Source organism: Pyxicephalus adspersus, chromosome 11, assembly GCF_032062135.1.
Source record: "Pyxicephalus adspersus chromosome 11, UCB_Pads_2.0, whole genome shotgun sequence".
Classification (NCBI taxonomy): Eukaryota; Metazoa; Chordata; class Amphibia; order Anura; family Pyxicephalidae; genus Pyxicephalus; species Pyxicephalus adspersus.
The window spans coordinates 2,973,027-2,987,061 of NC_092868.1; the positions used below are offsets into that span (position 1 = coordinate 2,973,027).

A 14,035-nucleotide genomic window follows, 5' to 3' on the forward strand; every position below is an offset into this window, starting at 1 on the left:
ATCGCCTTTGCCACATGGCCATATAAGGAAGTGACTGGCAAAAGAATGTTGCCTGAACAAGGAGTATTTCCAGGCTCTTTTTCTAGGTTCCAGCTTGCATCCCCTGATCTTGACACCTTGGTATGCCAATCCCGGCTCTAACCTGACTATTCTCGATTGCCTCCTGCCTTTATCCCTGCTTGTCTGACTACCCTTTTTTTCCTTTCGCTCTTATACTGCGCTTTGGTCCTACTCAGTCAGCAGTTACTGGTTCCTAAGTGTACCGGGGCTGCAACCTTGGCACAGCATCCTTAACATCCATCATCATTTGGGGGATGTTCTGGTGAACTTTGGTGACACCAACCTGCTTGTAATCACCGTGACAGGCTATATGCATTGCTTTCCTCAGCCTACATTTGTAATGACTAATACTAATACAGGAAGGCCTGGAACGTACGAGGAAGGAGGTAGTGTAAGGCCCAGCATGACTGTGCAGACAGGAAGGGGAGACAGCAGAGGGTTAATGATTTGAAGTAGTACGTGCAGGGATAAAGAAAGGGGAGGGGATGGGGAAGGGGGGATAGGAGGAGCGGTAGGAGTTAAAAAGGTTGGGAATCGGAAGTGAAGTCCTTTTCGTCAAGAGACAGCAGGAAGGGTGAAGTTTTTCCCGCCCTCCCTTCCCTTTTAGTTTTGTTTTATTTACTGGGTTTTTGATGATGATTTTGGGGTATTATGTGATTGTTGGTGGCGGTTGAGGTCCTCGGGGGGAGTGTAATTCTTGGTTGATATGTATGTTGGGGGGTACCCATCTAAGGTATGGAGTCCCCGGTTTGGTTGGAACGTTATATAAATTGTTGGTGGCTGCTCTGCACAAGGAAGGGTCATTTGGGTTCCCGGGCTGGTTTTATGGGGCGGCTGGGAGCAATTTTGTTTACAAGGTGCAGAGTCCATGGTGTTAAAATGGTGGACCTCAGAGGACCTACAACTTGTAGCAATATTTTGAGTATGGTTTATGTTATTTGATTTGTATTAATGTTATATATATTATTACATATTTAATTGTTCAGTTAAAATTATTTATATGTTTGTAATGATTGTTTATATATTTTATATATATATATATTTATGATTAATATATTGATATTCGTTTGTTATTTAACATGTTTAATTTGTTATTTATCAAAATTGTTTTAATAAAAGGCCTGCGGGCCATTTAAGCAACATTGTGTGTTTAATGTGGTGAGTTGGGGGGGGGGGGTTTGGTGATAGGCAAGTTGACCTAGCTATGTCTTGCCACAGTCATGGCATTTCATTCATCATCAAATGCCCTTGGATGGTTCTGCATGGGCGGGGCTTTTATGAATGGGTTAAATGGGCTTACAGAAGAATTTTATTATGAAGCATTCATCTGCACTTTGGAATGCAGCCTATGGCATGAGTGTGCAGAAGAGTGTCGTTACATATTCTTAAACCAAGGAAAGCCAGCATAATCCTATCATCATTTGATTTAAAAATCAATTTATTCTTCAGATACAAATATAGCTGATGACTTGTTAAAATACCTCATGTACTGTAACTATAAGAGGAAGTACGGCAAAGTGAGCAAAGTAAAACAAAGGCTAAAATGTATACAGTAAGGTTGCAATCATTAAGGATTACTCCAAAAATATAATATAACAAAATGAATAAAAAATAAATCCATTCAGCCATTGAAACATGAATAAGTTGAATATACTTTTATTTTTGTGAGATGATAATGGTGAATTTTATTAAACTTATCCTGAAATATAAAGGGCAAAGTGAGATGTTTTAAGTAGAGCGTAGTGTTTGCTATCCAGCAAGTTTTCTTCCTGGTCACAAAGTAGCTGATGAAAACAAACCCCCAAAAATAATCACATTTTACATTTATGTTTTGCCATCAGAACATCTATAAATTTAACGTGAGAAACATTTTTCCTTATATAAAATCAGTCAGTCTGGTTGCTTGAACAGTCAAAGTTTCCTTTATATCTTCCAATTTCTTGCATTTTGAAGCCACAGATTAATATGAATATAAATTGTTTTTTTGATCTTGGAAGTAGAAAATGATTGTTTTTACACCACGCTAGAATAATAAAGAGAAAAATATAATTAGTAATAACAACTAATTGAAAAATAAACATCAATTAAAGATCTTCAGATCCAAAGAGAAGATGTTTTATTGTTAATGTTTACCAGAGCCGAGTGTTCCTTGTACTATTGTTCAACAACATTTTAAAATCATTTATCAAAGTGAAGGTACAATTTATCCAAAGCCCATTAGTTATTTTGTTTTTGATGGAGGTGGGAAATGGTTGAAGACATTTTTGTCTTCCTCTGTGTGTCCTGTTTCTCATTGGATGATTTCCAATCTATTACCATTCTTTAGATTAGTAATTCCCATTACTTTTTGTCTTAGGTACAGCTACCACTAGACATGGGTCAATCACTAATCTGCTTCTCTGCCTATTCTCAGTCTGTAATTGTAACCTATTTAGCCAAATAGGGCTGTGCTGGTTTCAAAAGATGTGTAAATATCACAATTGTATGGACAGAAATACAAAAACTTTGGCAGGACAACAGTTCCCATACATGTGCATGACCAGGGTAAAACAAATGGGTTACTGTTTTGTTACTACCCTCAATTACCACTTTTACCTAAATAACCCACACTTACAAAATTATGTGGTATAAATGACCCAAAGTGGCCCTTTTATTACCAACAATATTCTAGTAACAACCATATTATACTTTTTCTAGTTTAGGGTCCATTAAGGCATTAAAATAAACACAGTATTTGGGGAGACCCCCTTTGGATTGTCCTTATACACCTCCTCGGGAACAATTACACCCGGCTCCCACAACCAATTTATAACTCACACTTCTCCGTAGATGATTAAGTCTACAAGTCTACGTGTGGTATAAACACCCTTACGTCTGATTTCTTACCCTTTAAAATGTCTTCTTACCAAACCAATCCCTTATGGTCCTTACCCACCTCACAAAGCCACTATGACAACATATTCTACAACCTTTCCACAAAAACTCAGCACTTCCCCCACTTGACCCTCCATCACAGAGCAGGAAAGGGAGGGTTGGAGAACCTTCTTCCCTGGCTTCTCGGGTTAGCTGGCCAGCAACCTTACCCCCCGTTTTGAAACTATTACTGGCCTCACCTGACCTCTATCGACATATCAGTTAAGCCTTTCTTACTCTTCCCACCTTTTTTTGTCCTTTCCTTCCTATACCCTTCCCTCTTTACCCTGTCATGCCGAGTTTAGCCTTCAGTTCCACTGGAAACAAGTCTACATATTAACTCAGTAAAGAATATATAATTGGTCTTACCAGGTAGAAAGGTGTTTTGCAGACCAGGATCGGATGGTGAAAGCAATGTCTCTGGTTTGATTGCCATTCTTTAATCGAAGGTCATCACTAGGATCTCTGTTGAAGTTCCCACAAGATCCACGTACTTCTCCTGCTACTCCTTCCTTTGCAATCAGCTTGACTTCCTCATTAGCTTTATAGATCACAGTCATTTTATCTCGAAGCTCTATGGTTATGTCAGGCTCAGAAAGATTAATTTTCACTACAACATCTCCAAGAACAGTTGTGTTTTTCATCTCCCATCCATTTAACTGCAAAATCATAACATAGATTATTAAGTGTAAAGAATGTAAAATCCACCAACAGTCTCCCCTATCAGCAGTTCAAATTTGTGTTATTGGCCTAAATTACCATTTTAGGTTCGTAATGGCAAGCATAGAGGATCAAAGATTATGAATTATTTTGACAAAAAGATAGGATGGATTGATTGATAGACAGTGATTGGATTTGACAAGTACTATAATTAAGTTAATGAATATCTTACCCAGACCTCCCGTTCTCCGTTGACTGAAATCAAACCATGAGAAGTAAAGACTTGGAGTGATGATCTCCTTCCATCTTTTCCACCGCATGCATGGGCATCAAAGACCACCATGAAATGGCTTTCTAGGCTAGCATTGAGAGATGATGACAATACATATGAGCCATACAATGGGAACTCTCCTGAGACCCCGTCAAATGTTATGAAATGGCGGTTGGCACTAATCGTGCACTGGGATTCCTTTGGCTGGCAACTACGAACTCCATCTCTCAGCTGGCACATTTCATTGGCCGCACAAGTTGCACTGACACAGGACACACTACCAGATTGGCAGGTACAACGTTGTGAGCAGTCTTCAGAGACCACTGATTCATTTACCTATTTTCCACAAACAATGTCAGGTTAGAGAATAGGCTACCTTTGCATATGTACATCATATCTTGCTGAAAACTATTCAATATATAGCAAAAAATACCAATGGGCTGATATATTTCATACCATCCCAAGTACATTTCCTAGAGGTCCTACTAGTAACAACAGTTCTTGTTGTAAGCTGACAACACAAATCCACTGTCTAACAGTAGTGTAGTCATTCAGCTACATGTACATCTTAGTTGGTTGTTGAGAAACTAGGTTTATCAGATATGGATCCCAAAGGCCAATTAAATCAATTGGCTTATAATGAGATTCACTGAACTAATTTGATCAAGGTAGCAGGCAACACAATGAAATGATCAGATCCCTCTTTGACTTACCTTCAGGTACCTTCCATTGTAAGTGCATCCACATTTGTCCATTGTTACACATTTTTCACCATCAAACATGTAGCCGGTATTACATTGGCATCCTTCAAAGCATTTTTCACTACAAGTACTTGCCGTCAGGAGCCCGTGGCAAGTGAAGTCACATGTCCGACTGCAGAGATCATAGTGACTGTTGTCTTGGCATGTAATTGCTGTATAATACAAAATATTGTGAGTATTATTTAAGTGATTACCAAGGAATGGCTAAATTGACAATATTTGAAAAAGGAAAATGATTGACTTACAGCAGTTAGCTCTGTCCCTCCAAGGGGCTACTTTGCCTCCTTGTTCTTGGCATAGCGTTGTGTAGGACTGTAGACTGGCACATAAGGCTTCTTGATCTCTAGGTCCAGAGCAGAAATCAGTCAAACAGCTTTGGAAATATGTATCAGGACTGACTAGTTGATGGCATTCTTTGAATGGACCCTGAGAATCTACAATCATTCCACACTTGGTAGCTGAGTTAGCAGTAGCAAGTCTGTCTTCATCACATTTTGGACACTGATTTCCAGAACATCCTTTACAGTTTGACCCATGGGGAGCTACAACCCAAGACTGGGCAAAAACTTTTAGATCAGTGACAATGGTTCCATTTGGAAGACGGAATTCATCTTTAGGATTCTTGTTGTAATTGCCACATAAACCTTCCGTGAGACCTGAGAAAGAACTTGGGATCCAGACTGAAACAAGGAACTGTTGGTCATACATAACCATTAGGCCAAATTTAGAATTAATGATTACATTGTTTCCTTCTTTGTTAACCCAGACATCATGATTCAAAGAACGGCACGGAAGGTTGTATTTCTCTCCATTGATCTAAAAGATTTGCATTCAAATATATTAAAAATCTAATTATGACACTCAATGATTTTATACAAAAAGATTATATGTATATGTAAAAACCTAATCAGTTACTTAACTTTCACGCTCACTGCATACTCTAAGAACAGCAAAAACGTTAGGCCCAGAGCAGAAAAGGAAACAATGGGCCTGAGTTAATAAAGCTCTCCAAGGCTGGAACTTATACTTTCAGCAGTGAACATCCAACAAATCTAGCAAGAGTTTCTTAGGAGTCATTTGCCATATGTCAGCAAATGTTCCAGGTCCTTTCCAGGTTTGCTGGATAACAGTTTCACTGATGAAAGTGTATACTCTACAGTCTTGGAGAGCTTTAATAAATCAGGCCCAATAGGCAAAAGGACTACATACCAGGGTGAAAAGTAGAGCTACTGAAGTGAAAGGGTTAAGGGTGCTATCAGGAGGAGGAAGAAAGGTGTACATGATTGGTTAGGGGTCAGGTAGGTATGTGGAGCTGACAGTAAACAAAAGAGTTCAAGGTCCAGGTTAATTCACCCTCCCTTTGGTGCATTTCAAGATGGTAAGGGGGGGTTGGTGATTGGCGAGTTTTCAGGCGAGTGTTGGTGATAATAGTGATTGTCTGTTGGACATAGGAATGGTTTGAGAGGGGTTGTAATGTCATGGCAGCTTTGTATGGGTGGTAAGGTCCGTGAGGTTGCCCAAAAAGGTCAGATAAGAGTGGAAAACCATTGGCGGTATGGTGTTCCTAAAATGTTGGTGGTAAATTTAATTACGAAGAAGTGTAAAATAATCAGGCAAAGGAGCTGGATGGATTTCAACCCTAGTCAAGTGGCCCAAAGTGTGAACATGTACAAACTAGTATGAGTGGCACGTTTTGGTAAAAATTTGCCGCCAATCGATGTCAATTTATTTTGCCAAAAAAGTAGTCCTAAAGTTGGGCTTTAAATACTTTTTTGTAAAAATATTCTTGTAATTGAATATAGCAATAACAGGATAGCACTTTAAAAGGTCCCAGGCCTGTCGTCTATTTTTCCGTTCATGATCTCTTCTGGGTAATGCTATTGGTAAAAACGAGGAGGACATTGAATGGAAAAATTAGAATAAAAATCATAAAAACATAGAAACAGAAAATGTGACTTTGGAGCATTTCGTAGTTCAGTAACAGCGGGTGTGCAGAATAAAGGGATGAAAATTAGAAATGTGATTTGGAGTTATATAGGTTAAAACTAATTTTAAACAAAAAATTTTACTTTTCCATAGAAGAATACGAATACAGTAAAGTTACTATTACACTTCAGTTACTATAAATTAGAACCAATGCAGAACAACTCACCGAAATGCTCCAGGTTCTGTCTCTTCCCAAGTTTATTACATAACTTCCAATTGTAACAGTCACAGATTTAATTACTGCTGTATTTCCAAATGGTTCATTATCTACAGTGACTTCGAAATACAATCGACCCTTCTTCAGTCTGATAAGTGTGTAGGAGCAAAGGTCTTGGAAATCATAGTACAGACCATCAAGGGTAATGACGTGAGGATTGCCCCAGGCTATACATTGGGCTGACTCTTTTGAATGACAACCCAAGCGTCCATCAACCACTTTGCAGTCTTCATCTGGTCCGCAGGATGTGTCGCTGCAGTTGACCACGCCATGCGTGTCACACGTACATTTCTTTTGGCAGAGACTGTCGGGATAGAACTCTTGCCCCTCTTTGTAGTAGGTGTTTTCAAAGACGCAGCCACATTCTGAAACAGGCACACAATCTTTGCCGCTCAAAATGAAACCATTATCACAGTAGCAGCCTTCAGTGTTGGATGGCTCACAGGCTGGTGGAGCAATAAGGCCATAACAAGTAGCAGGGCAGCCATCTCCATTGAGCCTATAATGACTCTTCTGGGGACAATTCATTTCTGAAAATTAGATGTGAAACATTTAGAATGAGATTATTGTATAAGCAGCACTGGTAATCCAACATTGCTATCTTTTAAAAACAAATTTCATGTAACTAATACGTGTTTTCATCTGCTGGGCCAGTGAGCATCACAACATCAAAGTGCCAATATGATGACAATATCTTGCTGACCTACAGGGTTGGAAGGGGGGGTCACAATTATGTTCCAAGTAAAGCATTGTTGTTAGCCCTCCAAAGAAGTAAAAAGTTGAAGATGGAACATTCAAATGAAAGTTATATAAATGTCTACACTGAAAAATGTTCTACTAGCAATGAAAAAATGGCTTTGATTGGACATAAACTTATTAAATATTTTTTGATAAACAAAAAAAGCACATAAAGAAGGGAACATGTAGGAGGAATCAAAAGAAAAACAGCTGGGAAGCTAATAAGACAAATAACAATGCAAGATGGAAGACAAGGGAAGGTAAAGGGCAGCAAAGACGATGAAGACCATTTCATGGAAAAAGTAACCATTGCTAGGAAGTATAAAGGACTGAAGTGATGCAAAATTCAATGGAAGATGAAGAGGGCAAGAGAATGCCAGGAGGATGAGTGAAACCTGAATAATATCTGTAGAAAAGCATAAAAGGAATAAGATAGAGGATACACATTTCTCATGAAGAGGAGAGAAGATGTCTTTAAATGTAACTCTAAAAAGATGATGTCTTGGAGATTCCACTGGCCGGTGCTTTTTTTTGGAGTAGTCACACATATTACCCTTCAGCCAATGAGAATGTTGCCTAATATTCACCTTGACCACAGGTTTACAAGAATTTACATTAGGTATGAACCTAACTAATGTAGGTACTACTTTACACAGTGGGTAATGTAAAGACGAAGAGGAAATGGAGAAAAAAGAAGAGTAAAGAAATATGAAAAAGAAGAAGAAAGAGGAAGAAAAGAAAAAAAAAAAATTACAGAGGAAGAAGAAAAAAATAAAGAAATATGAAGAAGAGGAAGAAAGAAGAAGAAAGCAATGTGAAGAAAACAGAGAAAGATGAAAAATAAGAAGAAGAAAGAAGAAAAAAAAAGAAGAATGAAGAAAAAAAAAAAGAAAGGAACAATGTTGCTTTGTTAAACTGTTAATCGATTGTTTAACTTTTATGGTATTTTTGCTGCAATAAAATTCATGACTGTCACCAAGACTAGCATGGCAAGTTCATAAATATGAGATCAAAGCATAATTTATTGCAATTTTGGGCATCTAAAAGAAAAAAAAATACCACAAAAAGATGGCTTCCTCCAGGGTTCGATTACAGATCCATTCCTTTGGCAGTCTGAGAGATACACTTCTATGCTGGCACAGACAACAGACTGGTGGCCTTTGTAGGCACAGGCATCGTACAAACAGTTGTTAAAATAAAGAGTTGGATCAATGGCATCATAACACTGGCTTAATGGTCCACCAGGTTTCTTGAGAAGTCCACAGTACTCTTCACTCTTGTAGAATTCTTGATCTTTCTCAGTACATTTCGGACAGTCAGAACAAGTGCTCATACATCCTTCATCTTCTTCTACTTTCCAGTGGTTTCCAAATTCTTCTGCAGTTTTGGCAGCTGTACCATCCCGCTTGGTGAAGTCATCAGATGGTTCTTGGTTATTGTTGCCACACAGTCCACTAACTGCTCCTGTGTAGGTACTGGGGAGCTTTACAAGAACATTGTTCCAGCCGTCATAAGTCACCGTAACATCAAAAATGGTTTTGATTATAATTCTGTTTCCAGAGATGAATGAAGAAATCTTTGTTGATTTCAAATAGTGGGGTAAATCGACAAGGTTTTCATTAACCTAGTAAAAAGATAATTGTTCACAAAAAATGAATTTTATATAAATGAATGGATTTTGATAGTATGAGTATACAAACCTAACCTCTATACATCAGCGTTTTTTAAAATTGGTCTGGCATTTTAATAAATTGTATTTTTCTCCTATAAGGTTAGCGGTAATGGGTTTTAATTCACTCTAGAACTGCTTCTTACCCGATGTAAACAAGTCTATAGAAATGCCAAATAATTTCTTAATAAATCTTTAGTAAAAGGAATGATTACCTTTATCTGTTTTGGAAAGTTTTTACTCATGGTTATGGTCTGATTGTAGACCAAAATGGTCACATCTTTGGTTAAGGACACTGCGTTGTTACCTCGATGGTCATTTTGAACAATAATTGTAAACGGAGTCAGAGATGAATCGTTTGATGTCACTTTCACCAACGTGTTCTTACAGGTGCCCATGTATGAATATCTTTTTTTATCAAATGTGGAGTAATGAGTATGTCCACTGGCTGTGCAAAGAGAATATTCAGTTGGGTAGCAGCCTCGTATTCCATTGGTCAGCATACAGGTCTCAGTCTCTTTGCAACTGGTTGACTGACAGTCTACGGTTCCCAAAATTGGGTCACAGGTGCAGAGGATGGCACATTTTTCATTGTACCAGGACTGGTTAGGTTCGTAATATTGTCCATTGTACTGGCATCCACAGCTGGTAATGGGAACACACCTATCCCCGCTGAGGACCATACCTGCATTGCACTCACAGGTCTCTATACAGGGCCTTGTGCACCTGGCTGGGGCATTTCTGTCGGCACAACTAGCAGGACAAGCAGTTGCACAAGCATTGTAATGGCTGTTTTTGTCTTCGCATACCTTAGCTGGAAGAGAATCGAAAATATCACATTATTATTAAGATTATGAAGGTCAAAATGCCTTGTGAATAAAAATTCTAGAAATAACACGCAATATTTTATAATTTAGTTTTAGAGTATCTATCTGTAGTAATATACAAAAGGAAGTATAAATCCTTGCAAAGAATTAGAAATCTCTTGATTGAAAAGAAATTGAAAAGAATACAAAAACATCAAAACTCGCTATATTGTTTCCTGTTCCAAAAGCTTCTAGCCCTGATGCAGGCAAGGTTATGTCTCTTGGGAGAAGTTATATGAATCTACAAAAAGAGCTTCCTAGTTGGACATCAGTCTGGAGAGGAGAGTGTTTCTAGGCAGGCTGACTGCCCTACGTAACACCCACATGTGAAGTTAGGCTTCCATGAAATCCAGTAAACAAAAAGTGTGGGCCAGGGGCAATCTGGCTATGGAATTAAGGGTAAATAATGCTAGATTCCCTCCAGCCAAAAAAGACGGGAGGGCTTTATCTGACTTGCAGGTTCAAACGCTCAATGTGAAAAGGTCACAATGTGCCGTAAAAGCAAGTTCAGTACAGGAGAGGACTCCACCGAACCAAGCAAACTGTGTCCTATTACTTAAGTACTGGTATGTTACTTGGGGGTGAGACATATCACAAAGGGCCTGGACAAATGTAGCTTGAAGCACAAATTTTCAGCCTGCAAGCCAAACCACTCATTTCCTTCTCTACTTTCAATCAAGTTTGTGGTGTAAGGTTTGGAATCCAACCCTTACATTGTAAACACACCTACATCTCAATTTCTAAAAAAAATGTATAACAAAAAAGGAATTAATAGACTTACGACAGTTAGATGGAGTCCTCCAGTCATAAACCTTAAAACCTTTTCCTAAACAAGTGGTTGAGAAGGTCTCTAGAACTTGACAAAGAATGCTCTGAGCTCCATCATTTATGCAGACGTCAAAGAGGCAGGCATCAAAGAATTTCCTGGGGTCAACTGTTTTAATGCAATCTCTGAAAGGACCATCCTCTTTAAAGACTATGCCACAGAAGCTATTGCCTCCAAATTGCTGCTTCTTGTCCTCATCGCAGACTGGACATTCACCCGGACAGTAATCAAAACAGAATGGGTCTCGATCATAAACCTTCCACAATGAAGCCCATTCTATATTGTTGCTAATTATCGTTCCATTGGGTGCTCTTTGATCATCATTTGGATCTTGGTTGAAGTCTCCACACATACCAGATACGGAATTAAAATAGCTACTGGGAATACTAACCGTACAGTACCAATTCCAATCAAATGTGGCTACCAGTCCGTTAGAAGCTTCCACAACAGCAGTAAAACCGCTACGAGTCACATTTAACTTCCCATCAAGCAGACTCACTGGAAGGTTTGTCATCAAACCATTGACCTACAGAAAGAGGAAACGATAGCAAACAGTGCAATATATAAACTACTTGTCATGAAGAAGCCACAGGTTACAAGGAAAATGTGCATAGCAGTCATATTCAGAACTACTAATATAATATTTAAGTGTAATATTTTGTGGGAATTTAGAGAGTCAACATTTGGTAAACCTCAAAACAAATTCTAACTACAATTGGTATATAAGGCAAACGGGTTGTGCCGGCGCCGCTGCCCCTAATTGCCGCTGGTCCTATCTTTCATGTAGAGTAACCCCGCTACCTGTGTTCCATGCCAGAGTTTCCTTCCTGCTGGAGACTTGCTCTGGTGTTTGAGCCGACATGGGTGTGTCTCTCTTAATCTATGAGGTAACACATACACGCCCTCTGTTTCCACTGCCTATGGCTGGATCTCTGCTGGTATTTAAAGGTACCTCCTACTACAGGAAGTTGCCTGAGCAATCTCATGGTCTTAGCTTGTCTAAACTCTTGTGCTAAGGTGCTTCCTGTGTCTGCTTTGCTGTGTACCGGACCTTGTTTACTGAACCCTTGGACTTTGCCTGTTTGCCACCTGACCCTGACCTTGGATTATGTTTATGGACTTTTACCTGATTGCCACCTGACCCTGACCTCGGATTTTGTTTTTGGACTTTTGGTCTGATTGCCACCTCCCTCTCGGCCATGCAAGCCCCTTCGGTGCACCGAGTACCCTGAAGCCTCTGTTCAGCAGCCACTGACCCGGGGTTCGCTCTGGAGTGGCACCTGGCAGCTACCCTGCAGCCCAAGCCTATCCTCACCATCAGAGGCTCTAGTGAAGACCAGGTAGTGGCTTAGTCACGCCCCTCTAGATCATACCCAGTCAGTGGCACAGTGGGTCCACACCCGTGTGCATTACACAAACTTTATCAACTGATACTATTTAACTGAGAGTATAAAAACATCTAAATCACATACTTGAATCCTTGGGAAATCTCCAACTTGGACCAAAATCTCTATCCCATAGATTTTCACGTTCATTGACTTGACAAAGGAAGCAGCTTGAGTCCCCCTGTTGTTATTTTTGATGATTATCTCATATGGCTCCAGGGAGTTTTTGGATTCATTGGATGGAACATGCTGAGAAAGAATATAACTACAGGTGCCCTGGAAATCAAAGGTATAGAAATCAAAAGATTCAAAATGGGGGTCACCCCAGGCCCAGCACGTGCCTGTGTAATTCGGAACGCAAACTGCTTTGTCATCTTGAACTTTGCAGGTTTCTTTTTGACGGCACGTAATGAATTTACATGGATCTGCAAAAGCAAATGCAAAACGTGGAAAATTATCATATGGAAACTGTCTTGGAGAACTATAAATATAACTAAGCATTCAGGCCATTCACTATGCAGGTCAGTCGAGTGTTTGGCTTGGTAATAAGTCCAAGCAGCTAAAACAAGGAACATTTTTGACTTTAGAAAGGTAGTTTGCTATGATGGTGACATGGTAGCCACTAGGCATTGGTTGGTCTTATTTTACCATTCATTGCCACTCAGAGAGATATATGAATCAAATTCAATTAGGCAATAGGACATTTTTGATGCAAGTAGACCTTGTTTTGCTTACTTGTGCTGACACAAGACCTCACTCCATCCACAAGCTGACATTTCTCATCATTAGCACACGTCCAATTGGAGCAGATCACGGTTCTGGATGTTGGATCACAAGAACATTCCTGGGTGCAGTCTTCATTAAGTAAGGTTTCATTAAACTATAAGGTGGAGAAAATACTAAATTAGGATTTATAGAAAGTAAAATACTTTTCTACGACCAGGTTTAGCACGGTGGTTATGGACAATCACTGATCATGCTTTAGATATCAGGCAACCAGGGGAGTCTCGCAAATAGGCATCTATGGTCCTGCAATTGCTAATGCCCCCCCATTCACAGCATGGCTTTTTCCCTGCAGATCCTAACTCCTTGTGCCATCACATCATCTGTCTTCTTGGCATCATATACATAAATCCCATAAATGGCGCCTGAAGGTATCTGACATAATGGCCCTGATTCATCAATAAAATCCGCACTCGCTGGACGCGCGTACGTTCGTGCTTCCAGTGAGCCGGTTTCCCGCGGTCCGGAGTCGAGTGCGCTCGTACACTCGCCCTCGCTGCCAGCCGGATTCCTGCCTTGATAATAATGAGCAATAGGGGTCGCGAATCTGCCAATGAAGGCGATTAGATTTCAGCTGTGCGATTAAGGAGGATCTGTTAAGCTGTCAATGGTAAGATCATAGCTATTAATTAGCGCGCACCTGCTCTCTGTTCTGTGCGTATCTACAGTCCGTTACAGGTCAATTAGAATCTTTAATGGTTCATCTTCTTTTGGGTAAGTGCTACTTTTTTAGGTTACATTGTACTCATTCACAAAATAATTAATTTATTGTTACATTTGTTGCACTGTTTTTATACTTTTTGCTTTGCAACACTGCAAACTAATTGAGATCAAGCTGTATATATACTACTTAGCACTTTATAATATGTCATCTCCCAATAGTATGAATTGTAAAAAATT

The 14,035-nt window shown here is 39.5% G+C and overlaps 1 protein-coding gene across 1 annotated transcript in view; it reads right to left on the minus strand.

Annotated features, from left to right (window-relative positions):
- Window positions 1–1,700: 1,700 nt before the first annotated feature.
- LOC140341508 (IgGFc-binding protein-like) overlaps window positions 1,701–14,035 on the minus strand; it is a 46,928-nt gene continuing 34,593 nt past the window's right edge. Inside the window, exons 27-37 of the mRNA XM_072427330.1 lie at window positions 13,088–13,232; window positions 12,440–12,777; window positions 10,923–11,493; window positions 9,491–10,089; window positions 8,666–9,230; window positions 6,818–7,398; window positions 4,911–5,481; window positions 4,618–4,817; window positions 3,866–4,240; window positions 3,343–3,632; window positions 1,701–2,083 (exon numbers count right to left, since the gene is read on the minus strand). Coding sequence (XP_072283431.1) covers window positions 2,074–2,083; window positions 3,343–3,632; window positions 3,866–4,240; window positions 4,618–4,817; window positions 4,911–5,481; window positions 6,818–7,398; window positions 8,666–9,230; window positions 9,491–10,089; window positions 10,923–11,493; window positions 12,440–12,777; window positions 13,088–13,232 — 4,245 coding nt within the window. The 3' untranslated portion in view covers window positions 1,701–2,073. The remainder of the gene's footprint in view (window positions 2,084–3,342; window positions 3,633–3,865; window positions 4,241–4,617; window positions 4,818–4,910; window positions 5,482–6,817; window positions 7,399–8,665; window positions 9,231–9,490; window positions 10,090–10,922; window positions 11,494–12,439; window positions 12,778–13,087; window positions 13,233–14,035) is intronic.